The sequence below is a fragment of the Mustela putorius genome, unplaced genomic scaffold (genome assembly GCF_011764305.1).
Source record: "Mustela putorius furo isolate JIRA1106 unplaced genomic scaffold, ASM1176430v1.1 tig00003858_pilon_pilon_pilon, whole genome shotgun sequence".
NCBI classification, from domain to species: Eukaryota; Metazoa; Chordata; class Mammalia; order Carnivora; family Mustelidae; genus Mustela; species Mustela putorius.
The window spans coordinates 50,590,582-50,618,424 of NW_025422010.1; the positions used below are offsets into that span (position 1 = coordinate 50,590,582).

Below are 27,843 nucleotides of genomic sequence, written 5' to 3' on the forward strand. Positions count from 1 at the left end.
TAACTGTGTAACGGTTAAGAATTCCCTTTATTGGGCGCCTCGGTGGCTCAGTCGTTAAGTGTCCGCCTTGGGCTCATGTCATGATCCTGGGGTGCTGGGATGGAGCCCCGCACTGGGCTCCCTGCTCAGCGGGAAGCCTGCTTCTCCCTCTCCCACTTCCCCTGCTTGTGTTCCCTCTCTCGCTCTCTTTGCCGAATAAATAAAATCTTTTTTTTTAAAATTCCCTTTATTAAACCTATTTAAGGATGTTGCTAAAATCATCTTACCGTGAAAGACTGCCAAGTTTCAGGAGACAGGAGCCGAGCCGCGTGCTCCGACCGAGAGCGTGAGAGCGCGCGCGTTCATACTGGCTCCACTTTCACTTTCGGGGGCACTGCCTGGAACTCAATCTATCTGGACCATTGTCACTACACTGCCATTTCTAACCCACCGTGTCTCCTCTCATCGTACTGAGGGGGATTACAGAGCCCTTTAGCGGATGGGGTGAAAGCCACAGCCTGGGATTGTGTTGTCTGCTCAGGTCAGCCCGACTCTCCTTTAGAAAACACTACACTGTTTCATGAGATTAAAAAACTTTTTTTTTTTTTTTTTAAGATTTTATTTGTCAGAGAGAGACAGAGCATAGGCAGAGGGAGCAGCAGGCAGAGGGACAAGCAGACTCCCTGGTGAGCAGGGAGCCCGATGGGGGGCTCCATCCCAGGCCCCTGGGATCATGACCGGAGCAGAAGGCAGACGCTTAACTGACTGAGCCACCCAGGTGCCCTAAAAAGCACTTTTATTTCCCAAAGAAAAAGAGGATGTGCTGAAGATCTGACCTATGTCATAGTGTTGGCCGGAAAATGAAACCCCTACACCTTTTGGTACCAGTGTCGGTGGGGAGGGGTAAGCTAGCATTCCAGAGATGCTCAGGGGGCCGCCACGTGGGTGTGGCAGCTGGATGCCCCTGGGTATTACTGTTTCATGAACCCAAATCTCTCACGGTCTCCCCAGTAGATAATTCCACTGAAAGTGGGATCATGTCTTTAAAATCTCTTTATTCCTCAATTTATTACAAGGGCCTTTCCCTTGGATATCCCATAAACTATCTGCTATGTGTAGAATCTTGTATTCCTCCAGAAAAGGAAAATAAATATCCCACGACTTGTGACATGGGGCAAGCAGGTGTAACCCCTCCAAAGGCTTCTCGTCATACCTGAATAAAGTCCCCAGACTTTTTTTTGCTACGGCAAGGCAGGCGAGGCGTATCGGCAAAGCCCGAAGTGAACCGCACGACCTCTGCCCAATGTCTAGAGTTCATCTACGCACAGTCTAGCGTCCGCCGCGCCTCGCTCTCTCCCCAGGCTTGATCAGGCATTACAGCATTTCCTCTGAGTTCTTTCAAACCCATCTAATTTATTGAAATGTTTTCTTTTATTCTGTCTGGTTGTTCTCTGTGTTACAGCAGAAGAGAGCCCATTACCATCTTCTGAAACCACTTTGAAAGACTCTTTGACCATGCTACCCAGCCTGGGAGAGAAATGTTATAAAGACACTCAAGATCATGTTTAGCAAGTGGCAGATCCAAGATTAAAACCCAGTTCTGTCTGACACCAAGCCCCCTTCTTTCCTTTTTATACTGCATGGACTCTCAAAATTGGAATTACTTGGTTAAATAAATGATGCTTGCCAAGAAGATTAAAGAACTTTTTAAAACTGCCATCAGCATGATGAAGAGTTCCTGCTGAACCACACTTTTACCAGCATTTGGTTTATCAGAGGTGAAAACATCAAATGCACCACCTTAATTAGTTGGTGTCTGTCATTACCAGCAAGGGTAAGCCGTACCTATTTATCATTCCAACTTCTCTTTTTCTGCTTCCACGTGTTCTGCTGCATGTGGGAGGCCACCCAGGGCACAGCATGTAGCAAATGACAAACCAGACAGGATCACAACCTGGGCCCACTTGGAAAATAAAGGACTACTTACTACCCGAGATCAATGAAGGAAAAAGTAAATTTACTAAAATATTTCTTTATTTGAATAAGGTCAATGTCATTTCTTGAATTCCAGCTAGCATCAAATAACAATCAGAAAAAAAACACTTGACAAAATGTTATCCAATTGAAATTAACAGTGGATAGAAAACCCTTAACTTTAAAAGAAATATATTAAATAGGCAACGTACAGATCTAAAAAGTTGCAAGTGGTGATTTTACATTAGATCTTATAAATAAAAAAATCCCCCGTATAATTATTTATTCACGATCTCCCTGCAATAAGCACATGGACAGGAAAAGATAATCACATCTTAATATTCACAACTGTTATTTAAGTTCTTTACAAAGATTGTATCTCTGCAACTCATTGGGTCAGGCGATCCCTTATTCAAGTAATTTGTTTTCCCTAAGTTATCAAAAAAGTACAATTGTCTGAGATAAAATGTCACAGAAATCGCAATCAAGAAAGCAAAAAGCTTTAGCAGGCAGACTTTGAGATGGGAGTTTTCATGGCTTAGTCATGATCTGACGATGATTCTGTAAGTTTAAAAGCCATCAACCAAAGTACCAGGAGCTACAGGCAACAATCTGGGTTTAGTTTGTGGTTGGTTCTTGTTAAGAAACCAAGAATTTTAGGAGGAAGAACACTGCAAGAAGAAAAGGATCCGTGCACATGTGCTAACGTCACCGACAATGAAAATGATATATTATGCTCTCTGCTCAGCTTTAAACCAACAGAACACAATACTTTTTTTCCACTCCCCATGTTAATGGTTCTCAGACACTACTATGCTCAGAACCACCTGACGTGCTTGCTGAGAAGTGATATTTTGAAGCCCCGTCTCTGAATTTTGATTGAGGTGCTTTAGAACGGAGGCCCAGAATCCTAATCTTCACAAGCACAGTATGACCCACACGGTCCACGAACCACACTCTGAGAAACACTGATGTCCCTTTAATACAGAACAAAACATTGTTGATGGTTCATATCTTCTTAGTAAAGTTTTAAGCTGAATAAAACATTTAAACAATTAGAACACAAACAGGTACATTAAAAAAAAAAGTATTAGCCATTATGGCATTGGATTTTTTTTTAAAAGTGGCATCGCAGGCACGATGACTCAACACTAAAATTTTAAAATCAATTTTTAGTCCAAGGCACCTGTAAAATACTTGCTGGTGTGAGAGAAGGTAACAAATTTAATTATACAAAATAGTACAGAAATGAAAGAATCCTGGCAGTGATTGATTTTTCCACAGAGCAGACATTTTTCTTCAGAAATGAGCTACTTAAAGCGAATGATTTTGAGGAAAATAAACCGAATTTCAAATAATACAATGAACAGCCTGTGCAAACTGCTTTATGAGTGATCTTCTAGTAAATTAAATTACTATGTAAAAAAGATAAAGATTCATGCATTTTCATAATAGCTCTCTCCGCTTGAATTAGTAACGGTCAGCACAATTCCTCTCCCAACCGTAGCCTGAACAATGTCCACCGCATTCATACGTCGGGTGTCCCCTTAGCCCGTTCAGGCACACATGACAATGGATTTCGTAACACTGGATATTTTGCAGTCTTTTATCAAGAGGATTTCCCAACTTTCACAGCCCAAAACTTAAATATTCTTCTGAAGGTTTTTTTGTTTTGTTTTGTTTTTCCACAGATTAAGAGCAAATTCTGTGATGACGTCTCTGGAACATGAATTTCAAAATGTGAATACCACAAAGGAGAGAAACACCAGAGAAGCATTTTCTCTGTTAAAGTGACTGAAGCAGAGCGAGCAGTCTTAGAATATTCTTACTCAGCATTCCGGGATCAACGCTAACACGAAAAGCAATGCTAGGGCTGTCTGCGTACATAGTACGAAGTAGGTACTGCTACAATGCAGAGTTCCTCAGAGTCTCTGTATAGATTTTAGGCGGTTAGCCCAGTCTGTAAATGACGTTTGAGAACAAATTTATGAAGGTTTAGAAGAATGAAATGGTATTGTTTTATACAACACTGTAACTTCTTACTCTGGGTTCTATGACAAATGAAAGATAACAACTTAGCTAAAAGAGATAAAGTATTTTGAAGTCAGCAAAAACATAGGTCTACATCAGCCGTGAAAACATGAAGTCTGCATGTTCAAATGTCCTTTCCGGACTGATTCTGTAACACTGAGGACCAGTATGCACAAACACTACAGCGACCCCTTGCAGTCTGACATTTCAAAGTTAAGCTGCCTAACAAGTGCTTCACAATATCCTTAGTTCTGGCATTAAAAAAAAAAAAAAAAAAAGAAGAAGAAGAAGAAGAAGAAGAAGAAGAAGAAGAAATCAGAAGTGTTAATTCTGTTTTTCAAATTTGGTCTTCAAACGTCTACACTGCTTCTACTCCAGTCTCATTGATTTAAATGACACCAGATTATATGAAGTGATGTAACCAAAACTCAGTGGTGGGGTTTTTTTTGGTGAACTTAAAACTCTCCCCAGGACGTGCAATCTGGGCTGCATTTACACGCTATACAAAATGGGAAATGCTCCTTAAGTTACAAACTAAATCCCAAAATGATGTTCATACTGTTGAACTGATGCTGTTGGCATGGAGACGTTCACGAATATGAGTGGGCATGAGCTGAGCACATTACCACGCAAAACTATGAAAACCATGATCAGAGGAACATTTTCACCTAAATGGTTTTCAGGCAAAGAGCAGCTATTAATTTTCCCCCAAAATTTCCTTTAAAAAGTGAAATGTATCATTGATAATCAGAGGGAAAGATACTTCAACATTCTGAAGCCTGTTACCTAGATCCTAAAGCTCTCAGACAAAATATTCTTTGATTTCAAAGGGAACTGTATTGGATAAAAGGACTGCTGGACTGGGTCTTAGAGTAGGAAACTCTGACCTCTAAAAAAAGACTCTGGGTTATAAGATAAACGTGATGGGGAGCTCTAAGTTAGACGACGTAGTTTGGGGGTTAGGAAGGCAAGTGTATTTATGTTAAATAAAGAAACCTCCAACGCTGGAGACTAAGGGGTAAATTTCACATCTTGGGGTTGCCCCTAGTTTCTATTATTTACCATCTTATTTATCAATATTCTGTTCAGTGGCTGTATTCTACTGGCCAGAAATTCACTGAAATTTAAATAGATTTATGTACTATGCACAAATTTACATGTGGTTGTCTTTGTTTTAAGGTTTATTCTTACTGCAAATCAATGTTTAAACAGTCATTTTATACAAAATTTAATAATTTAGACTATGAAGCAATTTAAATACTTCAATTCCCTCAAAAAGACAACATTTTGTATATACATACATGATGTACACATATGAAAAAAAGGTGGTCAAAAGAATTTTTTGGCAGCGGCTTCTTGCTGAGTCCTAAGGAAAAAGAAGAAAAAACCCTGAAAGTTCTATACATTTTACTTCGGTAAGACTCAGGATTGCTTAGAACTGAAATATACATTGCCTTGTGAAGTACACATCCCATTAAGATAAGCATACTTCTACAGATGCACTCCCACATGACTGAAATAGACTAGAAATACTACTTGCTTTGTGTTAAACTGAATTTTACAAGTAGTGGAAGTTGTTACACATGTAGGTTACTTGAAGTGTTTAAAAATTAAATACAGAAAGATATTGAGTCAAATTTCAGAGACTTACCTATACATGATGTAACCAATGAATAACACCGTTTGTACCACTACAAATATAACGAAGTGCATTGTAGATAAACATGATGGAAATGGTGGCAGCTCTGGGCATTTTGGTCTTTCATTTGATGGCTATAAGGCAAAAAACTATTATAATTAGTCAAACCGGTATTTTAGAAAAAGAGATAAATATAAAGCCTTCATAAAATTCATGGTTAACTACATAAACTCAAGATTTTTAATTTATTTGTCCCATAAATATCTTCCATCCCCTTAACTTTTACCACTTTTTTTTCTTAAAATAAAGCTTACTTGTTTACTTTTTTAGTAATATCTGTGTCCACCATGGGACTCAAACTCATGACCCTGAGATCAAGAACCGCATGTTGTGCTGACTGAGCCCACCAGGCGCCCTTACCACCGAACTTTCTGGAAGAGTAGCTGACACAGGAAGGCCTCCACCTTCATGGCCCAGTCACTAACACACTGCTGTCTGGCTCGAATCTTCAGCACAGTGATAATGACTGTGTTCTTGATGGTCACAGACCACAAATTCCCTGGACACACTCAGTTTATCCTTGCTGTACTACACTGATTATTAATTATTATTATTAATAGTATCCCCTTTATTCTCAAGGAACTGCCTGACAAATACAATGGCTTTTTCTTAGCCCCCATCCTCCCCAACCTCCCAGCAGTCAACATTACTAATCAGAATTTTGAAAAATGTTTCTTTTGGAGTGCCTGGATGGCTCAGTTAGTTAAACATCTGCCTTCCGCTCAGGTCATAATCCCAGGGTCCTAGGGATGGAGCCCCACATTGCGCTCCCTGCTCAGTGGGGGAGCCTGTTTCTCCCTCTCCCTCTGCCTGCTGCTCCCCCTGCTTGTGCTCGCTGTCAATAAATAAAATCTTAAAAGAAAAAAAAGTTTCTTTTCCCATTTCCATGGGTATTCTTTCTGTTTTAAGGGGGCAATTAAATACCGGGGCAACGACTCAATCACGGTATCCCGACAGAACGGCTTGTCGGGTCAGCTGTTCCCGGCACGTCTGTACCTGCGGGACGGCACTCCGCACTGCGCGAGCATCTGCCCCAGAACCAGCCTGCGCCCCGCTGCGCATAGCTGGGGGAAACGGGCCTCAAACAGAACTCAGGGAAGAGACCACGACACTCTGGATGACAGGTAATGGTCATTAAGAAAACTCTTAACTCCTATTTGAAAAATAGGAATATCCAAAACATACATAAAAATATAGGTAAGAAAAGCAGTATCCAAAAATAGAAAGGAAACAAGATTGCATGTTAAAGACCTAAGTTCTTCCTACTGAATAGTTAAGGACCTCAGGAAAGTTAGTTAACAACACATTAACTTTCTTTCCTGAAAGATAATAGTTATTTTTTAAAAACTTTTAAAGATAGAAAGCTCCACATAACATATAAGGTATTAGGGCTTCCGGGAAGGTACACTGGGTAATACGGACTAGCCTCCTAGTAGAAGACAACTAGCAGAGCTGGAAACAAATCCAATCTAAAACAACACCCGTCTGAAGGCAAAGGCAATGAACAAGATGGCAAGAAGTGATGGGATCAGCATTTTTTTGGGCGGTGGGGGGCAGGGGGAAGACCAAAGAAAGACAACTTCAAATCCATGGATCAGAGAAGAAACTGAAACGGAAATTAGAAAGAGCGCCTGGGTGGTTCAGTCAGTTGAGCGTGGGACTCTTGGTTTTGGCTCAGGTCATGATCTCAGGGTTGTGGGATCAAGCCCTGCGGAAGGCTGTGCTCAGGCTGGCTAAAGATTTCCCAAATTTAATGACAACTATAAACTCACAGAACCAAGATATTAAACCCCAAGCAGAGGAGAAAGAAAACAAAAGCAAAGCATATAATTATCAAACTGTTTAAAATCAGTATCAGAGAGAAAATCTTAAAAGCAGAGAAAAAAAGAGTGCAGAGAAACAAAAGACTGACTTCTCATGAGAAATAATAAAACCATGATACAGTCACATAATGGGGTGCATGCAGCTGTAAGACGAATGAGGAGTATCTGTGCCCCACCACGGCCAGACGGGTAGGTCAAAGAAAGCAGGGAGTAGATAAATGTGTGCAGGCTGCCACTAGAAAAAAGGGGAAGATTTCATCACAGTTTCGGTTTATATTAAGAAAAGCAAGAAACAGTGGACTGAGAAACTACAGTCCCCCCAAACTGCTCCATAATGAGGTAGAAATGAAAAGCACAAGTGTAAAAGTTAGCCTTCTTGGAATCATCTGAGCTTTAATCTAGATACAAATTTATAGGAAATTTATACTGAGTGTAATTATGCAAACGGCCGGCTTCAGAATTACCAATCCAATCTGTCCCCAGTCTTAGAGCTATTCCCTCGAGCCCTGCAAGAACGGCCTTGAGCACATCAGTATGTATGTTTACCAGTATGTAGGTTTACCAGTATGTATGCTGGTTTTTAAAGATGTATTTATTTGAAAGGGACAGAGAGAGTGTACACGTTGGAGTCAGGAGAGGAAGAGGGAGAGAATCCCTAGCAGACTCCCCGCTCAGAATGGAGCCAAATTAGGGGCTCGATCCCATGACCCCAAGATCATTATGTGAGGCGAAATCAAGAGTTGGATGCTTAACCAACTGAACCACCCAGGCGCCTGTAGGTATGGTGTTTTTTTTGGCTAGTGTATCTGTGAAAAATGCTAGGTTAAATAGGCAAACGAATGTGTATTTTTTATACATTATTAAATTCTCCTTCCTAAGGATTAGGCCAGCTTGTACTCCCTCCAGCCATGTGCTTACTGAGTTCTTCTCAAGCCTTGGCAATGGAGTGTGTTGTCAAACTTTGGCTTTTTGTCAAACAGGTGTGGTATCACAGGCGAGTTTTATTTTTTATTTCTCTTATTATTTAAGCTGCTCAGCATCTTTTCATACATGGTACAAGCTTTTCTCATGAACATTCCATTCATTTCTCTAGCACTTTTTTTTTTTTTTTTTTAAGATTTTTATTTATTTGACAGAGCACAAGCAGGGGGAGGCAGGCAGAAGGAGAGAGGGAGAAGCAGGCTCCTTCCTGAGCAGGGAATCCGATGCAGGGCTCGATCGCAGGACCCTGAGATCAGGACCTGAGCCAAAGGAAGACGCTTAACCAATTGAGCCACCCAGGCGCCCTCTCTCGCATTTCTGATTGGGTTGTTCCACATCAGATTTTTAGCGTTGGCCATTTCAAGGAGATTGGACTGGAAGGGGAAGAGGCAAATGCTACAAGCATTTGTGAATTTTGTAAGGGTTTTAGAAACCAGTAAGTAAGTTAAGAAAAACTTAAAACTGAAAAACTTACATGTACCAAAGGTCTATTGTCTAATATTGTCTCTTATGCATAATTAACTCTGAGAACATGTCATCTATCTTTAATATTTATGGCCAATCTCTAAAAATGTAGATGGGGCTTTAACTTAAAAAAAAAAAAAAAAAAAAAGGCCTGATAAAGTAAACCAAAACCCAAACCAACCAAACATAAAAACTTTAAAAAAGTGAACCAAGTAAGAGAGGAAGAGCTGCTGGAAAAAAGATGAATCTTGCTTAAAGAAAGAGGCTACCAGTCAGCCAGTGTCAGACCTGCGCGTCCTCACAGCCCAGACAGAGAAGTGGAGCTACCCAGCGCCTGTCTCAGTGAAGCGTCAAGAGACGTTTACCTTTCTAAAGCTCTTTAAAGACATCACTACTGATAACAAGAGCCATTTTTAAAAAAAAGAAAATTTACAGAAAAAACCTAGAAAACAAAAGTCTGGGACTGACAGCTCCAATGAGAGGAACAGCAATTTATTTTTAAAAGATTTTATTCAGCAGGGTATGGAGGGGCGCCTGGGTGGCTCAGTCTGTTAAGCATCTGCCTCTTCGGCTCAGGTCACAATTCCACAGTCCTGGGATCGAGCCCCACATCGGGCTCCCTGCTCAGCGGGGAATCGACTTCTCCCTCTTCCTCTGCCCCTCCCCCTGCCACTCACTCACTCTCTCAAATAAATAAACTCCTTAAAAAAGTTCTATTCAATAGGGTATGGAAACAAGGAATATAAAGACATCAGGATTACATGGAATAATTCTACCTTGAATATGAGAAATGAACATTAGTATTAAGTAAAAAGTATTTTCCAGTAAATATGTGTTCATTCTTTTCTGACCAAGGGAGACTGACGGTGACAGCAGCAGAAGTCAAGAGCTTACCATGTTTCGCTGCACCAAGTTGTCTATGTCCCGCTTCACGATGTGCAGGTGCTCTTTGATGTCATTGAAGTGCTGGGTTGACTCATAAACGCCCCCGGCGGACCCGGGATGCTGGATGCCGCTGACCAGTCTGACGGTTTCACTCATGGAATTCCTGAAACAGAAAATCTCTTTAGACAAGGGCGTTGCTAGAAAAATGATTTTTTTAGTCACATTTTTCAAAAGGTTAGATACACTTCAAAGCCCAATGTTAGGTTATTTAAAAAAAAATCAGTATTTAGAAATATTGAATCATATTCAGGACTGGAAAATAATATTTTAAAAGATTTTATTTATTTAGGGAAGGCTGGGTGGCTCAGTGGGTTAAGCCTCTGCTTTCAGCTCAGATCATGATGTCAGGGTCCTGGGATCGAGCCCCAAATCAGGCTCTCTGCTCAGCAGGGAGCCTGCTTCCCCCCCTCTCTCTACCTGCTACTCTGCCTACTTGTGATCTCTCTCTCTCTGTCAAATAAATAAATAAAATCCTTTAAAAAAAAGATTTTTTAAAAAAAGATTTTATTTACGTGAGAAACAGAGACAACAAGAGAGAGAGACAGCGAGCGAGCACAAGTTGGGGCGAGGGGCAGAGGGAGAAGCAGACCCCCCACCGACTGAGCAGATGAGGGACGACTGAGCAGATGAGGGACTCATTCCTGCGACTCCAGGATCAGGACCTGATCTAAAGGCAGACACTCAACTGACGAGCCACCCAGGTGCCTCTGGAAAATAATTTATAAAACTACAGCTTAAGGGGCACCTGGGTGGCTCGGTCAGTTAAGCGTCTGCCTCCTGCTCAGGTCATGATCCCAGAGTCTTGGGATAGAGCCCCACATTGGGCTCCCTACTCAGTGGGAAGCCTGCTTTTCCCTCTGCCCATTACCCTGCCTGTGCTTTCTCTCTCTCAAATAAATAAAATCTTCAAACAAACAAACAACAGAGATGGAAGTTTAGAGTGAGAGTACCACCCATTACTCTCTCTGGAAATGAGGGATTCTGGCTGACCGCCACTAAAATTTTGGAGGGGCTAATGCGGGTACTTCATCCTGAACAGTGCAGGCCGACAACATCCAGTTATTAATAACTGTTGCACCTGTGGGATGGGGGATGAGGATGGCTTTTATGCTCAACTTCTTCGTATGTCTGAAAATGTCTAAAATGAAAATAAAAACTGGTAAGACCTTCTTTCTAGTCTGCTACAAACTGCAGCTGAAAGTGAGCAGATGATGAAACTACTTCTGACTGTTTTTATTTTGGGACCTTTTACCAGTCAGGGCCTTTTTATCTCTCTCTGTAAACTGAAGGGGGTTGTACTACATGCTTCTGGTTTAAAAAAAAAAAAAAAAAAAAAAACTCTACGATTCTCTAAGAATATGAATATCCACAGAAACAAACCAACCACTCCAAAGACAAATAATTCATTTCTTTACAGTTTTTTTCCTAAAGCCTAATCCAGAAGGAAAAAAGTTCTAGAAGACAAATTTAGACATCGGCGCTCAGTTTTCACCTTCACGTACAGTGCGTGCGACATTCATTCTCAGTTAGCAAGTGGGAGCTTATGAGGACTGCTAACTACTCTAAGTAAGTGCTTTCACGCATTACACAGCCAGATGGCTAGGGTTTACTAACCACTCACTGACTCTTCAGACGTTCTGTACCACTGGTATGTGAAAATAGCAAAGAACAAAGGAATATCTGGAATACAGTAATATTCACGTAAGAAAGAAGGGGATGTAAGAAAATACACACGTGCAGACAAAGCACAGGAAGAACAAACCAGAAATGAATGGGATAGGTTAGTGGGGGGAGGGTGGGAACAGGCTAGAAAGGGGGGAGATGGGAATGGTGTGGTAGTTAGTGTTGAGGAAGGAGTGACAGACACTTTAGTGAACACATACATTTTGACTCAGAACTCCTCAGAACCATCGCGTTCATAAAACCTTCATATATCCCAAATATACACAATTAAAAGCGGCCAGGATGTAGGAAAAATACAAATGCCAACAAAGAACCGAGCTGTACTATAAATGCAGATCATAACCGTACTGAACAGAGTGGGGAGAGAACTGAACTAAGCACCTGCCTGGAAGACAGCGTCTGCATCACAAACTGTAAGGTTAGATGCAAAAGGACCTTTATGGAAGCCCATCAGTGAGTACGTTTCTCCAAGGGATGTGAGTTAACAATTCAAAGCCACTTTATGGGTATATTATGTGCACACTAAAGCAAGCAAACGGGGGCGCTTGGGGGCTCAGTCAGTTTTAAGTGTCTGCCTTTGGCTCAGGTCATGATCCCAGAGACCTGGGATTGAGTCCCATATTGGGCTCCCTGCTTCTCCCTCTGCCTCTGCCTGCCGCTCCCTGTGCTTGTGCTGTCAAATAAATAAATAAAATCTAAAAAAAAAAACAAGTAAATACATTTTAGAGAAGAAAGAATAGGTTTCTCCCTCCTGGAGAAAGAATTTTCAAAGAAGGAAAGAAGAAGGTGAAAATCAACTTATAATGTTCAGCCTAGTCTAGTCCAACCAGAATCCAAAGTGTCTGGATAATCTCAGGGTCTTTTTAATACAAGTAAGAGTGATGGGCACAAAAATAAAGATACACGTGTCGGAATGGATTAGTAGACATTCACATATTCCCCAGCTCTGTCCACTGAGAGGGCCTAGGAGCAGTGGCACCGCAGGGACAGTGAGCACACCTACTGTCCAGATCTTGGGTTTCTAAATACTTTTCTTTAATAAAAGAATCCAGGGCTCACCAGAGAAGTGGCTGATTCTAGAGCTGGGGCAGAGAAAACACAAAATGAGCCTGAAACACAGTGTAGCACCAGAAAGTTAAGAAATGCTTTAAAAAAAGATGGGAGCTTTTTGAAAGAACACAGAAGTCAAGCTGGAGGAGTTCTTAATCACCAGAGCAGAACTGTCTGCGCAGTAAATAATGACAGTATGGGACTACAGCCCACAGAATACATACCCATGAGCCCGTACGACATAAATAATTGATTAAAATAAGTAAATGGGGCAGAAGATACCCAGTCCTTGCAGAATTCCAATGAGCGCATGGGAAGGAATGATGAAAATAGAAAAAAAAAAAAAATTCAGCACTTGGGAAACACCTCATTCTTGTTTCAGACAAAACATCAATGGATGCTACAATTAGCACGCAAAAGTTTAAACTGAAACAGGATATTTACATTATTTACATAGTCCCAAAGTTCCTTTTCCAAAATGTATTTAAGCAGTAAGGGAAGGACAGTAACTTTAAAGTACAGAAAGCAGAAAGGAACCACCTTAACCAAGTGACACCAGCCAGTGTCAACAGCAGTAAGACATACTGACATCGTGAACATGACACAGTGTTGTATTCTTGTCAAGAACACAGAACGTCCATCCAATCATGAGTCAGCACCAGCCAGACCCCAAATCAGGAGCCAGTGGACCAAAGAACTGACAGAAACTGTCACGGTCGTGAAAGACAAGAGGAGATGAACTACTTCAGACTGCAGAAGTATGAAGAGATAGAACTAGATGCAATGTGTGTTGCTGGACACGATCCTGGAACAGAAAAAAGGGCATGCATGGAAAATGGGTGAAATTTGGGTAAGATCATTAGTTTAGTTAATAGTACTGTACCGCTCTTCATTTCCTGGCTCTGACAACTTGTGCTACGGTTACGTAAATTGTGAACATTAGGGGAAGGTGGCGATGAATATATGAAAATTGTACTATTTTTGCAATGTCTAAAGTTTAAAATTAGATCAAAATAAAGATTTCAAAAAATAATATCAAATGATCCATTTATGAAATTTATGAAAAAAAATTTTTTTTAAAGACTTTATTTATTTGACAGAGAAAGCAAGACAACACAAGCAGGGGGAGCAGTAGGTGGAGGGAGAGGGAGAAGCGGACTCCCCAGTCAGCGGAGTCCAACGCGGGGCTCGATCCCAGCGTCCTGGGATCATGACCTGAGCCGAAGGCAGACCCTTAACTGACTGAGCCACTAAGTGCCCCTATTTCTGAAAGAATTCATTCATTTAGGATTGTAAGTATTTTAATCATGAGTTTACAACTTAAAGATTTTTTAAAATGTCAGATAGTACAACTGAAAAGAAGTCCAAATTTGCAGTTACAAGTGGGGCTGCCTTTAATCTCTAGGTGCGGATATTATCACCTTCTGTTTAACCCCATACTGTTTAATTTTCTAGTGCTAAAGAACTCACCTTGACATTCTTCTTTGTCAAGGGTTGTACTGGTTGGTGCAATGCTCTAAAAAGTGAGCTTATAAAATGTAACACTTTGGCTGTTTCTATACTCTAGGCATTGAAAGCTGTTAAATTATCTGTGTAAGTGAGTACTTTTTAGCAACTTCTTCAAAGTTCCAAGGACACAGTAACTCCTCTCTGTTCCAACTCGTCCAGTCTCTTAGGGTACAAGAAGGAATGGAAGAGAGGCAGTCACACATGGCACGTTTCCTTGGAAATGGTTCCATTCCATCACAAAGAAGTTCCTGTGCTTGTATCACAGTTCTACAATGCTATGCATGATTACCCTTCTAGAATTTTTCACAGATACTACTACGCATAATCTTTTTTCTTTCTTTTTTTTTTTGACAGACAAAAAGAGATCACAAGTAGGCAGAGAGGCAGGCAGAAAGAGGGGGGATGCAGGATCCCCGCTGAGCAGAGAGCCCAACGCAGGGCTGGATCCCAGGACCCCGAGATCATGACCTGAGCCGAAGGCAGAGGCTTAACCCACTGAGCCACCCAGGTGCCCCTACACATACTCTTTTTATTTTAGAAATGCATGAATACTCGTCTCAAGTAGCTATGACAAATGTCTTTTTTTTTAAAGATGCTAAAGCATTTTTTCTCTTCTGATCTAGAACAACTCAAACATTTAGGCCTACTGGCAGTTTCTGAACTTCAAAAGTTCCCATACTTTCCACTCCCTGATTTATAAACTGAATCTAGAATGTGATTCTTACCCTTTTGTGGAATTCTTACAATAATAATGTGCTTGTACAGAGGAAGACAGAAGTCATGAATTTTGGATAAATGTATCACCTAACACTCAGACATGATTTCTGCACACTTACTTCATTTCGTTTACTTGTCTCAGGATCTCGTGCTGAGTGTTCACAATGGTATCCAGCTCTTGCTGGGTGATCTAGAGGGAAAACAGAAGAACCCAGTTCCGTAGGAGCACAAGGCAGAGTACCCTTTCTTTCCTCTGTGCCTCCTCCTCCATCAGAGGCTACCTAAGGCACACACGCCTGTCTGGAAAGCTCACCTGTCCCTGCTGGGCTGGGATTCCTGCTCCTCTTTTAGCGATCTCCTCTGTCAACGAAGAGACGTATCTTCTCTGTTCATCAAGAATCATATCTAACTGTCGGTTCAGCTGCTTGATCTCAAGATGGATACGATTCTGTCCTTCGAAGATCTGTCTCAGCTCGCGGTCTCCTACACTCTCAAATATTTCATCCGCTGAAATGGAAATTGCAAATTAAAATGATCAAAATCACCGACATGTGTAGTTTTTGCAATACCGTAAGTGACTGAAGTATCAGTATATACTAAAATTAGGGCATCACCAATATGACCTACTCCAGTGGTATGAACTCCTCAGTAGTAAACATGCAGGTAGTCAATTCAGTCATGACAAAATTACTATAAGCTTTTTGCCACGTCTGGTGGCTGAACACCTATTATAAATTAAAAAACGTTTTCACCTAAAAATAATTTTCTTTGAAATCTATGATTTTATTTATATGAAAAGGCAAAAACTAATCTAAGCCACTAGAATCAGGAATAGTGGTTGTCCCTGTGGAGCGGGACTGACTTTGAAGACGCATGAGTGAACACCCTGGGGTGGTAAAAATATTCTGTGTGTTGACTGAATGACAATTAAGTGGGTATACAAGTATGTCATAACTCATCAAACTATACTTTTAAAATCTGTGCCTTTCACTTAGGTAATAAATTTAATAATGGAGTTGAGAACAGCGGATTTCCCTTGTAAAACTGACTGTGCTGAAAATCATTTCATTCAAACATTTACTACAATAAGCTTCAGGATATACTCACGAATCATGTGTGATATTTAAAACAAATCCAAGAAGAGAATTAAATTCATTTTTCATTTTTATCATCATTAAGTCTGATTTATATTACTGATCATTCAGAGAACCACATACTATAGGGACTACAAAAGCTAGCTATGGCTTTATTAAATACAGCTTCGATCATCTGTGCTGGTGGAACAATCAGATAAAACTTAGCAGGTAATATAAAGCCACTCTACTTGGATCTCTCATGTTTTATTTTGACCCACACAGCACACTTTTAAGTTCAACAATGGCTTAGACTAATTATTTTAAAATTTGCAAAATCTTCAAATCGAGTTCTGCTGAGCAGTAAGGGAAGGAGAACTAGAGATCATTTCATACTACTTTCACAAGATTTTTGTTATTTTCCCAGTATTATCTCTATATTAATAAGCTAACGTGCCACTCAAAGGAAAGACATAAACTTTACATGATTTCATTCCACAAATATTTAGAGTCTCAACTACGAGGTCACATTTTTTGGGGGGGGGGCAGTCAGGGTAGTCAACAGAAAAACAAAATCCCTGTTCTCACAGAGCCTACACTGTTCATCCATTTTACCCAGTATTGCCCCCCAAAGGCTTTCCTAAGCCACACCCTTACTGATAGAAACATCAATCTCCAAGCCTTATGACAGAAGATTTGCTTATAGATTGCTTCTGGAAACTGCCTGGATGTGCCAGACAAGAGCTCAAGAATGGGATGAATGTGCGTGCCGCGACCCCCATGTGGCTCTGAGCACAACTTCCTCCAACTCACCAGGATGCCCCTGAAGGTCAGGGTGGCCCTTCTGGAATTCCTCCTTTTTTTTATCCAATTCTTGTTGAAAGTGCTCAAATTCCTCCTGATACTTTTCTTTTTCTTTTTCTGAGATTTCTTTATCTGGTGTAGGCTTTTTTTGGAATTTAGGGATAGATCATTAAAAAAAAATTTAAAAGGTAAGAAAATATTAAACCTCAGTATACTTTTTTTTCCTCCTTCATTTTAACTACTCAACCACTAGTTGAAAGGTTAACATAAAAATATTAACCATTTCACTCTTGCTACTAATAATTACAACAAAACAGTAGCACTAGCCATGATCACTTACTGAGTTCGCGGTCTTATTTAATGCCCATGACACCGAGAGGTGGCCGGTACCAATGTCTCAGTTTTACCAGTGAAGGAACAGAGCGGTACAGAGGTTAAGCCACTTTTACGAGATTAAACAGCAATAACAGGCAGAAACAAGAACCAAATCTAAGTTGGGCCTCCCAAGTTTTCAGCTACAGGGAGATACCAATAAACTGGAAATAAACTTTTTTGGGGAAAAAAAAAAAGATGTGTATACTTACCAGCTCTTTCCCAGGCTCGGTCAGCTGGAAGGTCAGAAAAGAAAGGACATCATGGTCATCTACAAATTAAAAAAAAAAAAAATCTGAAAAAGTTACACAATAGATTATTTTTATGGTTGTGAAGTTACTTTAGAGAGATCCAGAGCTTTAAAAATAATCTGTGAAAAATAACAAAAATCAGCTCTCATCCGGTAAAGGCAATGGAGCTCTGTGAGCTTAGAGATGAAAATTCACCAGAAAGGTTTACATCAGAAATAAACTAAAATTCACTTTATTTTATCTTAAACCAGAATATTAATAGTGATTAATAAGTAAGGGTAAAAGGTTAATAATAAATAAGGGATAAAGGAATAAAGAAACAAATTAGGAATCAAAAGAAAGCCTAAATCCCTAAACCTGACACCAAGATCTTCCCATATCGTCCCACAAATCTCCTTTATAGGCAGTGTCCCAGACAAATGAGACAAAATCCTGTTCTTCATGTATTTCTGGACCTCTCAACCTTTCTTACAGTACTTACCACTACTTGCCTTACTTTCTTGTTATAAACGTGACATTGCTTTGTCCTGGCTTACTGGGACAGTCCTGATTTATCCATGCTGCCCTGGCATTCCTAACAGCATCCTCTTTTATTCTCCAAGCATTCCAATTAGATAATACGATGATTCTCTCTATACAACATTCATCTCTGTTTCCCTCACATAGCAGATATTAACAATTTTACTTAATCTAAAATCAAATTAATTTCAGGCTGCTTAAGCTGGAAACACACTTAGCAGATCAAACCTCATAATGCTGACCTAAAATACCAATCCTGGTGAGTCCCATCTGCAAAGCAAGCGCAATTAATTCCAACCGGCGATCTCTATGCTTTCTGCCACTGTTATGAAGACTGACATATGCAACCAGATGAAAGAGAAAACCCTAACACTCTAGGTGTGTAAGCTACCTAACCTCAGGAGAAGATGTTCAGTGTGATAGAGCACTGGACTCAGGAGTCAGAAATTCAAACTAAGTCCTGCCTTGGTCTGACCATTACTGGCTATGTAATATTTATAACGTACTTTAATGTAAGATTTGGCAAACTTAACTAAAAATAGGATAAATACCATCTATCCTCTCTCTCCCTCCTTGTGATGTTGTAAGAACAATTACATATTTGAAAATAATAATACATGATATATATACTTTTTAAACACAAGATGGTACTGATGTGAGAAGTTCATTTATTACCAAATGTGGGGCAAAAATGGTAAATATGTCTTGTTTAAGCTTCAGTCCCAGTAATATTTCCTTAGGCTACCAAATTCACTTAAATGTGCTGTGACAACTTTCAGGATCCTAAACCACTTGGCAATTAACCTATTTCAGCCTTGACTTTAAATATCAACCATCAGTTGTCTACAGCCCCAGCCAACTGTATACCTACAGATTATCAGCAGAAAACGAGCAGATTCAAGATACCAAAAGACTGGCTCTGCAGTACGGCTCGTCTTGAAAGGCTGAGAGGAGACAAGTCTAGAAATCTCCCAGTAGACTGTTCCCACGGAAACCCAATTCACGACCTTGTAACATTAAAAGATGTCAAGATTTACCTGCAAGACCTCCAGTTGCAGCGGATACTCCAAAATGCCCTTGAGAAGGGAGAGCCAGATTGTCCGCTCTGGCGCAAAATTCATAGTCATTTTTATCTGGTGTGAAGCCATTATTGATCATTACCTAAAAAAGACATACTACAGCTATAGCTTTTACAACAGGCATTATCAAATGAATTTCAAATAGTCAATTTATGACTAACTGATCTTTATATTTGGTCTCCTAACCAACTGTCAAAAAGGGATCAGTTTTCTCTATTATAAAGGATAATCCCCTGTCCATGAATAATCTCACTTATTTAGCATCATTATATGAGATATTTCACTTCGAAGTTTTTAATCCTACAATGTGTCAAAGGCTTAAAGAGAAATATTTGATAATGTTCCATGAAAATCTTTCTAAAGTAGAAGACTCAGGGAACCATGATGACTTCCTTTGAATGGTTCATACAGAAGAAGGACCAGATTTGATCAAAAACCCCAGTGTCAGAGCTCAAATAGGATGAATTTATAATTTTTACCACAGCTAGTTGGGAATTAAATATAATTATATTAGATTAAATAGACTGCCATGCAAGGAGTGAGCTTCTCTTCGTTCAGTTGGGGAGGGGGTGTGACTACTTGTGTTCCCTCTCTCGTCGTGTCTCTCTGTCAAATAAATAAGTAAAATCTTAAAAAAAAAAAAAAAAAAAAAGACTGAGCCAATATAAAGTCTTCCAAAAAATTGAGATAAGAGAAAGAAAAATTTAAACAAGATGTTTCTTATTTATTAGTAATGATGGCACTGATGGTACCTTTAACAAGTAAAGTTCCCATGATAATAGAACTGCTAGCTGGATAAACCCACTTTATTTATTTTTAAAGAGATTTAATTAATTTATTTATTTATTTAATTTGAGACAGAGTGAGAGAGCAAAAGTAGGGGAAGCAGCAAAAGGAGGAGGAGAGGCAGACTCCCCGCTGAGGGGCTCAATTCTAGGACCCTGGGATCAGGACCTGAGACAAAGACAGCCGTTTAACTGACTGAGCCACCCAGGTGCCGCAGGATATACCCACTTTACATAAATATTGCCCTGAATTCAATCTGTCTACAACTAAACTCATTACCAACCCTCTGCCCTCCCACTCCTCACTCAAACTCCGAAGTGCCGCTTCCTGGCTTAGTTGCACACCTGGTCAGAAACCCAGGAACGATCTCCGAGCCCCCACCGCACACCCCCGCCCACCCCCAGCACAGTCTCTCCCTCCTGTCACTCTCCTCTCTTCTTCCCTTTCCCCTGGCAAAGACAGCAAGTGGAGTCTCGCGGGGAAGAAGGCACTCGGTTCAAACCACAGTTGTGTTACTTACATGGTACGTTACTTAATATGGTATGTTAAGTAACAATAAGTTATTTAAAAATGTTCCACATCCCATTTCCCTGTGTATAAGATGGGGATGCCTGCCCCATAGGGATGTCGGAAAAAATAAGTTAGACACTGCACTTAAAAGGACAGAGCACGGGGTGTGGCCCACTAAGTGTAGCGCCTCCTTTCACAGATGCCATTTTAAGAACACTGCTGCCCAAGTCACAAATTGGATCATTTCACTTTCCTGCTTAAAACTTTCAGCACTTCCTTACAGGATAAACTACCCAAGGCCTGCGTGACTTGCCACCAAGGACCTTTCAACCCCTCCCCAGAGTCTCCTCCATCCCCCGCTGTTCCAAATCACGTGCCTTTCCCCAATCTTTCACCAGTCCCTGTGCCTGTTTTCTCTGCCTGGAACACGCACCCCAACTCAGAAATTTCCCCTTCCCCTTCCCAGTGCAGCTCAACGCTGAGAAACTGTTCCTGACCTTCTCCGCTCCCAGCTGCAGTTACAAGATGCTAACCCCTTGATTCCTGAATGGTAAGTGTGCTGTGACACACCTCCCATCTAGCACAGTGATGTTACACAAGTGTCTTCCCTCCACTAGACTACAAGCTCTTTGGAGAGAATGACCTTTCTCTTAGTCAGATCCGTATTTGGATGGCTCGGATGTGTATGTAATGTGTGGCATCTAGCAAGTTCGATGCTTAAACATGTACTGATGAATGCAAGCCTATGGGCTAGTTTTAACACCACATGACTACTTAGGCCAAGCTCTGAAGACACTTCTGTTCTCTCACAGAAACACCGAGTACATAAACTGATACCCAAATTTACATGCCTTTAATTTTCATCAAAGATTCAGAATGAAAAGTCCTACTAGAATGTTCATTTGAGCATCTCTTAAGTGCGTCTTACTTACCATCAGTGTTTTCTGGTAATACGTAATCTTTGCCCGGACAGGATAGGGTTTATTACGAAAGTCCCTCTGGCAACTTGCTAAAGCTTGACTAGCACCATCGCTAGAGTATGAAGAAAGGAAAAACAAACAAGAAACGTCAGAAAGCTTCCCAGTACTTAAAAATTCACTACTTAAAATGATCAGCGTCCAGAAAGATAATATATTATTAAGTTAGGACAGTCTTAGGACATTTGAAGTTACTTACTCAGAAGACACAAAGTTAATGCACAAGTTTTTCCCTGTTGATTCCTGTCAGAACTATGGATAGTATCAGAAGCCAATGTGCTGACAGCAAGAAGAATGTTTTACTCTTCTGAGATGAGGGCAAAATCCTCCTTTATGTCAGGGCAGAATCGAAATACACTGGAGCTTTTATTTTTTATTTATTTTACATTAGAGCTTTCAAAATGCGGATGCCTAGATTCTACCCCAAGTCAAGGGAAGGAGACTCAGGAGGAGGTGGCCCTGGCACCTCTGGTCTAAATAGCTCCACAGTGGGTCCTGATCAACTAGGAGGAAACAGTACATGGAAACGCAGATGAGTAACTTTTCTTACAGCTCCTGACTGGCTCAAAGGTAATTCCTGCCACAACAAACATGTAAAAATTAAAAACATACATACCTAATTCATATACAGTATAAATATACCAAACACTTAGAAATTTTGTAGCCTACTGGGAATCTTTAAATAAATCAACATGTAGGAAGTATGAGGTGGTATAAACTGCTCAGCCGTCAGTTTGGTCAAGGGTTTCAACTTTATTTTTGAAAGATGAAAGAAACATGACTAAGGGCATCACTAAGAACCAGGAACATCTTATAAATCTTTCAAAATATTACATAGTTTTCGGTTCAACAAAACAAGTCTTTTTTATGTTTGAAATCTGAGGTGGTCCATAGAATGAACTTTCATCCAGGACCAAATTTAAAAAAGACCTTTCTACCAAGTTACAAAATACATCTCAAGAAAAAGAATAATCTTATTTCATCTGAAAAATATTCAGATTTGAAATAATCTCTTTTTACAAGGGTTCTAAAAAGTTGTTGCAAGCAAGTAATATAAAAAGCACACACTTACTTTTGATGGTCATAATGGATTTGTCCATTGTTGCCTATAATTACTATAGCAGGATTATTTTTCTAAAAATAAAAAGAATGTATTTCGTTTTAAAGTCCTTAGGTCAAAGAATTCTAGATCATTCTAGAAATGCTGTAAAGTCTCTTATTTCTCTAAAATTCTAGGACTAAAAATTTTTAAGTAATTAATAGAAAAGATTCTATTTATTTAGAAAAAATTTAGTAAACCCTATTATAATTATTCAAAAACAGTCTTTAAACACCTCAATAAAGACGTGTGTGTGTGTGTGTGTGAGAGAGAGAGAGAGAGAGAGAGAAAGAGAGAATGATCAACTACAACATATATTTGAGGACTATGTGAGACAAGTGTGAGACCCAAGGGAACTTAGTAACAGGAGCACTAGTATGCGTCAGCATTTAAGAAGTTATTAAAGCTCTCTTTTAACCAACTGAGCCACCCAGGTGTCCCTAAAGTTCTCTTTTAAATTGCTAATAATAACCCATGACAATCAACAGAGAAACTACCAGCTGAAACAAAGATCATCAATCCTAAGGCTAACACAGCACAAGTTAATGTCACTAAATCGCAAGTACATTTTGTTTGGAACTGTTTTAGGCTCTCCTAAAGACATCATCAGAGAAACTGGTGGATCAAAAGAGTGATTAACATATAAAAAGGTATTAATATGTGAACTAGTAATAGTAATGCACAGGGTATTTTCATGAAAACAGACTATAATCCTGAACACTGCTGGTTTCACTGCCTCCCTCTAAATGACTCAGGCTTGTGCATCAAAATTACTACACACATACAGGTGCTGCGGAGGGAGGTCACTGCAAAGTTCTCAGAGTTAGAACTCCATTCTGACCTCAATTGGTGCATGACAAATCAGGAACAAAGAGCTTTAAAATTTCCAAAGTCCTGGTTATATACAAGACTAATCATCATACTTAAAATAGAGTTTGGAGATTTCTCAAACTACTAACCAGACAAAAGTGTTAAATAAGCTGTATTTCTCGCAGCCTAACTTTGTTAACAGATGTATTCAAGTAGGTAATAGTTCTGACAACAAATATACCTTTCCATCATTGTCGAAAGAATCAAAAAATATTCCAACACCATTCCACATATCAGCTGATCCAAACACAGGACCCTCCAAGCCTTGATTTTCTGTATACCAAATTGCCTGTAAATATATAACAAGGGACTTTCAGAGGCTAGTGGTATATGCACTGATGCACATATGCACTGATACACATATGCATCGATATATGTATGCACTGATACACAGGTAAAGAAATGATCGTACCAGGCCATCAGCTCCAATTCGACCTCTTCCAGTCACTCGAAATGTCACCTCAACTTCCCAGTTCTCAAAGGCTGCTTTCGTCTTTGTCCACACTGATCCTCTTTGGCTTTTTAAAGATGGTGCTATTCGAATTTGATCTGAACTTGGAATAGCATCTGGAACAAAAATCAGGAAGAAGAGCTTTAAGTTATAATTAGGTAAAACTCAACGAACCATCACCAAACTGTTCCATATGCCTAGAGAGATCTAATTTTAACTTGGTAACCTGTACAATAATTTTGGTAGGAAAAAATTACACATTGGTAGTTTCAACTTTAAAACTTTAGAGCTTTGGGGGCACCTGGATGGCTCAGTTGGTTAAGTTGGTCTGCCTTCAGCTCGGGTCATGATCCCAGAGTCTTAGGAGAGTCTCGGCCTTGTGGCCGGGTCCCTTATCAGCAGAGAGACTGCTTCTCCCTCTGTCCCTTACCCAGCTGTGCTTGCTCTCTCTCTCTCTCTCTCTCTCTCTCTAAATAAATAAATAAATAAATAAAAATTTTAAGGAATAAAAAAAATTTTTAAAATAATAATAAAATAAAATAAAAATTTAGAGCTTTCTAACAGCCTTCCCACCATCTTTTGAATAGTGAAATACTTCTGGGGGAAAAAATTAATACTGCAATACATTAAAAATTCAAGGAGCAGGAGGAAGGAAATTATGACTTAAAAAGCAAATCAACTATTTGATTCCCATTATATTCTTTTTCAAGTATCTCAAAAACTTGCATATTATTTTTTTTTAACTGTGAACTATTTTAGCAGTTTACAAATGTCAGAAAGCTCAAACAGTGTGAAAAGAACATACCACTAGGAATCAAGAGACTTATTCCTAGTCTCAGTTCAGCTGTGTGACTCTGAGCAAATAATTCTTACTGTCTTGGGTTCACCATATGTTCACCTGTAAAATGAAGGGGCTGGGCTCAATCACTTCCATGAAAATCCCAAAAGTTATATGCAAAATGTTGTGCATATATGCATTCTTCTAGGGAGAGGGTCAACTGAATTTCAAGTCAATAAACAGTTCTTCAGTGTTAGCAGATTCTCAAAGAGAACTGTGATCCCCAAAATGGTGGTTTGCATCTCCAAGCTAGGTTCAAATCCCAGCTCTACCACTTACTAGCTGTTTGATTACAGGCAAGGGATTCCGTTTCTCTAATAACCTCACAGGCATATAATGTACAGAAATATTTCAGAAAATGTTAGCTAGTCCTGTTACAGAACTATATACTATTACAGCACCTATTAGGCCTAAGTTTGAACAATTCTAACACATCCTCTCAGATTATTATATTATTATATTAACGAGCTCTGACATCCATTCTGGGAAATAACTGTATTATGTCTTTATACCTAGGAAAAACTAACAAAAGACAAGCTGAGGTACTTTATTAAGATCAGCCACTGTCACTAACACTTTCAAGCACTTAAACACTGGGGCAAGCCTCATGGGAAGAGTAGCAGACACAGATTCAGAAGAACTGGATAGGGGTTCTAGTCTACTGACACCAGTTATGTACCTTCCAAGAACCTTACTTTTCTGAGCAGCAGTTTTTTCATCTCTAAGACAGAGAACACTTGCCTTGCCTATAAATGATCAAATCAGAAAATGAAGGTGAAAGAGCTCTGAGAGCTACCAAGGGTTACAAACTGCTGTGATCAGTTTTGTGCCCTTATGAACCCAGGATGTGTACTAACAGTACAAAAGGCCATTAGTTAAGAAATGAAACACCATCGATTTGGTCTTCATTTAGGGATGAATGTAATGGGCCATGTTTAAACTGAATCTCAAATTTCTCTATTTATAAAAACTGCTGTAAATACTGGATCTCAGGGTAAATGAGAAGGGAAAAAATGATCAATGGAGTTAAGAAAACAGTGAGACTGTAAAAGTTACAGCGATAATGAAAGCAAGGGGTATTCACAGCAGAGATTCCCAGAGTCAGTATCCAGAAAAGTCAGGACTAAAACACGAATCCCTTTATTTCAAGTTCCGTCTAGCCATACAACTTTAATTCACCCAGGGATACTACCTGACATTTTTGCAGCAGACAAGCTTAGTTGGGTATAGGCTCTGTAGAGAAAGTCAAGTTAGCTAATTTGAGTAGTTAGCATTATTAATTGGCTGATGTACATGGCATAAGTGTGAAAGAAGAAAAAGCAGGTAAGGGAGAGATGCAGAAGTGAAAAAAAGTGTGAGCAAATTCATCACCACTATTGAAAACTTCAGCATCATTCCAGAAAAAAAACCAAAAACCCCCAAAACTTGTGTTTGGTACACCTGCAGCATCTTTGTTACCTTGATAACAAAAGCCCAGCAATATATCCTTAATGAGCAGACACACAGAAAATGCCTGCTGAGAAACAAAATAATTGTACTCTACTTCGAATACTTAATGACTTGGTCATTAAGTCAAATTGAAATTTTTACCTTCAAATTATATATTAATTTCAGTGAAATGGTCCTTCCTTAGAGTGTGTTTCCTACTCAGTAATTACTACTCAGTAAATACTTAATGGAATATTTTGTTTCAAGCCCCTGACATTCTAAAAGGAGGTATACAAACCTTTTATAAATGACTGTTAATTACACATAATGAATGGAACTCAAAATGAGAACTTCTCACCCCATAAAAAGGCATTTGCCACTTGTTTCAAAGGATGCATCTGATGGTCACTGAACAGAGCTTACAGCATGCCAAGTGTGAGGGCTGATTCCTTAGTCAGCAGTGACACATCAGCACTAGAAAGTACAGATACGTTTTCTTTCACGTATGTAAATGGCTAGCAAGGCTCTCTTATCTACTAACAGGGACAAATACACAAAGGGAATAAAACAAGGAGCACAGATTACTTTCAATAAAAAAAAAACAACAACTATAACTCTGAAGAGGCTGTATATGTAATGTTATTTTCATGTATTAAGTGCAGAAACAATACCAAAAAATATATCCCTTCTTGTAAATAAACGGATGAGTGCGACTCATGTTCCATAACGTGTTAATACAACTGAAAAGATCAAAGACCACACCAAGCCCCTGAAAGAGGCAAATTCAAGGTGTAGTAGTTCCAGCAGTGTAGCAATGTCCTCGGACATAAGAAGACTTAAAAACTACTTTAAAACCAACATATGCCACCTCTAGAGTCATCGGGGGTACACCCTGGCGCATTAGCCATTGCTAGCACCGGAGACGAGACAGCAGCGGAGGACCGAGCGGGAAAGGAGGTAGGGAAGCTCCGCGAACAGGTCTCCGGTGGGGATGGCCGGAGGTGGGGCTGCGGGGTGCTCGCGTTGAGACGTGGCGTTTAGGGTGAAACGTGATGCTTAGAAGAGAGTCTGAATGCCTGAAGTAGAGGAAAGTAACAAAACACCTCGTGACCGAACGGAAAGAAGGGGCGAGATCCAAGAAAGGAGGACAGGAGGACGAGGGGTGGGCAGAACGGGGGGAAGAGCCGGGCGCAGGCGGAGAGCCCTGCGGACCAGAGCCGACCTGCAGGAGGGGCTGCTGAGAAGGGTCCGCCGCGCCAGGGCCGTGCAGCAGGGAGAGGGTAGAGAAGAGGAGACCCAAGGCGGGGAAGGGACCCTGGCCCCCCGCCCTCCTTCCCGGCTTACTCCCCGCGTGGGCCCAGAAGGGCACTGTCCCGTCGCTCTGCACCAGGTGCGGTCCCTTGAAGCTGTATTTGTACTCGAAACGCCGGTGTGGCGACCCGGCTGCGATGCCCGCGGCACCAGGAGCCGCAGGGTCGCCTCCCATGCCGTCGCTCCCGGCGAAGCGACTGAGCGACAGCAGTAGGGCGCAGAAAAGAGGCCGAACTCTGGCCTGGGGACCCCTTTGCCTGGATCCCGCCATCTTGGATTCGAGGAAGCGGAGGCCGGCGGGAGGAGGAGGGGCGCGGGAGCCGCGGACGGCCAACAGGGCGCTCGCTGATTGGCGGAGCTCGAGAGACCCCGGGGGCAAGGGTGAGCCCCGCCCCCGGACTCGGCTAGCCCACGGCGGACTCGGGGCATCAGTGGGCGGAGCCCCAAGGGAGGGGGCGGGGCATGGAGGCGGTGCTGTCCGCGAGCTCCTCCCGTCCTCTTTGGGGCGGGAAAGGGTCTCCAATATTGCAACATTCCCTTCCCACGTGATTGGGAGTGTAGGAGGAGTGGACCACGTTCCTACCTGCAAGAATCTTTTTCCTTTAAAAAAAAAAAAAAA

At 40.6% G+C, this 27,843-nt stretch overlaps 1 protein-coding gene across 2 annotated transcripts; it reads right to left on the reverse strand.

Moving 5' to 3' along the window:
* Window positions 1–1,995: 1,995 nt before the first annotated feature.
* Window positions 1,996–27,540, reverse strand: LMAN1 (lectin, mannose binding 1). 2 transcript variants are annotated; one of them, XM_013052755.2, is made up of 14 exons: window positions 27,258–27,540; window positions 23,609–23,763; window positions 23,378–23,485; window positions 22,300–22,361; window positions 21,183–21,282; window positions 18,913–19,036; window positions 17,318–17,376; window positions 16,743–16,875; window positions 15,170–15,363; window positions 14,976–15,046; window positions 9,847–10,000; window positions 5,636–5,757; window positions 5,286–5,350; window positions 1,996–3,672 (listed from the first exon to the last, which is right to left on the reverse strand). In XM_013052755.2, the coding sequence occupies exons 1-13, from the start codon at window positions 27,493–27,495 to the stop codon at window positions 5,314–5,316; spliced, it is 1,557 nt and encodes a 518-aa protein (XP_012908209.2). In that variant the 5' UTR covers window positions 27,496–27,540; the 3' UTR covers window positions 1,996–3,672; window positions 5,286–5,313. The 2 variants fall into 2 exon arrangements, with proteins under 2 accessions (XP_012908209.2, XP_004745638.2); XM_004745581.3 differs by having other exon boundaries at window positions 1,996–5,350.
* Between the last annotated feature and the right edge of the window lie 303 nt (window positions 27,541–27,843).